General features: G+C 41.3%; 1 protein-coding gene across 1 annotated transcript; it reads right to left on the minus strand.

Annotated features, from left to right (window-relative positions):
* Positions 1 to 217: 217 nt before the first annotated feature.
* LOC129492192 (large ribosomal subunit protein uL22-like) lies at positions 218 to 850 on the minus strand. The gene has a single exon (XM_055297193.2). The coding sequence runs from the start codon at positions 819 to 821 to the stop codon at positions 267 to 269; it is 555 nt and encodes a 184-aa protein (XP_055153168.1). The 5' UTR covers positions 822 to 850; the 3' UTR covers positions 218 to 266.
* Between the last annotated feature and the right edge of the window lie 657 nt (positions 851 to 1,507).

The following is a 1,507-nucleotide window of genomic DNA, read 5'->3' on the forward strand; positions in this document are numbered from 1 at the left end:
TTTACTTGGGAAAGGTTGCCTTCACTAGGGATTTCTGTCTCTCATTGGCTAGAACTATGTCATATGATCACTTTGAGCTACAAAAAAACAAACAAATAAAAAAGCAAAAACTGCATCCATCTATAGGTTCAGGGACCTTTTAGTAGAGAAAAGATATCAGAAACCTTGTACCCCTTGGACCATCCAGGATCCATTCACATCTTCCTTTGCATAGATATTCTTTTTTTTTTTTTTTCCTTTTAATTACATTTATTTTAATGCTGAATTTACTCCCGTGCCATAAGTTTTTGTTTCTTCAGTTTCTTCTGGGATATCTTTTTCTTCTGGGCAACCTCCTCTTCTGGTTTAGGAACAATCTGTTCCTTTTCCGTAAGGATCATCTCAATGTGGCAGGGAAAGCTCATGTATGGGTTAATCCGACCATGAGCTCTGTAGGTCCGGCGGTGCATCTTAGGTGCTTTGTTCACTTGGATATGCTCAATGACCAGAGAATCTACGTCTAAACCCTTAAGTTCAGCATTACTCTCTGCGTTTTTAAGCATGTGCAGCAAAAATTCAGCACTCTTTTTGGGCCACCGACCTTGTGTCCAGCCCCACTGCTTGGCCTGCGCACACCTGCCAACTCCACCATTGTAACGTCGGAATGGTACGCACTGTTTCTGTAAAGTGACATCTTTCAGGTACTTCATGGCTTTTCGTATATGCATACCCTTGATGGCCTGAGCAGTTTCACGAGTGTTCTTAAAGTGAACACGAAGATTGGAACCTCTTGATTTGCATGATTTCGTGGGGTTCTCCGGGTCAAGTGAATAGCGAACCATTTTCACAGATTACCTCAGGCTGCTTAGGCAAAGAGCTGCATAGATATTCTTTATGTGGAATGCATTTATACCCTCTTCAAGAGAAACAACCCCAAATTCCCAGCTACTGCTTTCTACTTGAAGTCCAGGATTTCTGGCTGATATGTAGATCTCCCCATGAGATCTGAGTGTGGCTCCATTCTCCTGGGAGATTCATCACCCACGTGGGCTGATTTGGATGTGACTTGGGGGTGAATATGTGAGGCATCAGCAAACAACATCTAGCATTTGTATCCTTCATGTCCTCTATAACTTGTGCACTGTTGTTTGCTGCTTTGGTAATAAAACTAAGTGAAAGCAACCTGGAGCTGAGTCCAAGTCAGAATTCTTGCAAGCTTAGATTCTACAAACTTTGTGGTCTGGCCTAATTCATTGGGCTAGTTGTGCCATGTCTACAAATCATCAAAACAACTGGTGGACTCAATGAAGAACAACGGAATCATGAGTTAATTCAGTCAGTATGGTCAATCTTGTAGCTTTATGTAGACACAGTTTCCAAGTTTTTGTTTTCTGATACACAAGCTCTAAAAACAGTCACAACAAACAAACAAACAAACAGATCTTAGATAGACCTTACAACTTTCACCTGTACCTCCTTATAACATTTGGCAATTTAGAGAGTTATTACCAGCTTCTCCTGTCTTCCT

This window comes from Symphalangus syndactylus, chromosome 10 (assembly GCF_028878055.3).
Source record: "Symphalangus syndactylus isolate Jambi chromosome 10, NHGRI_mSymSyn1-v2.1_pri, whole genome shotgun sequence".
Taxonomy (NCBI): Eukaryota; Metazoa; Chordata; class Mammalia; order Primates; family Hylobatidae; genus Symphalangus; species Symphalangus syndactylus.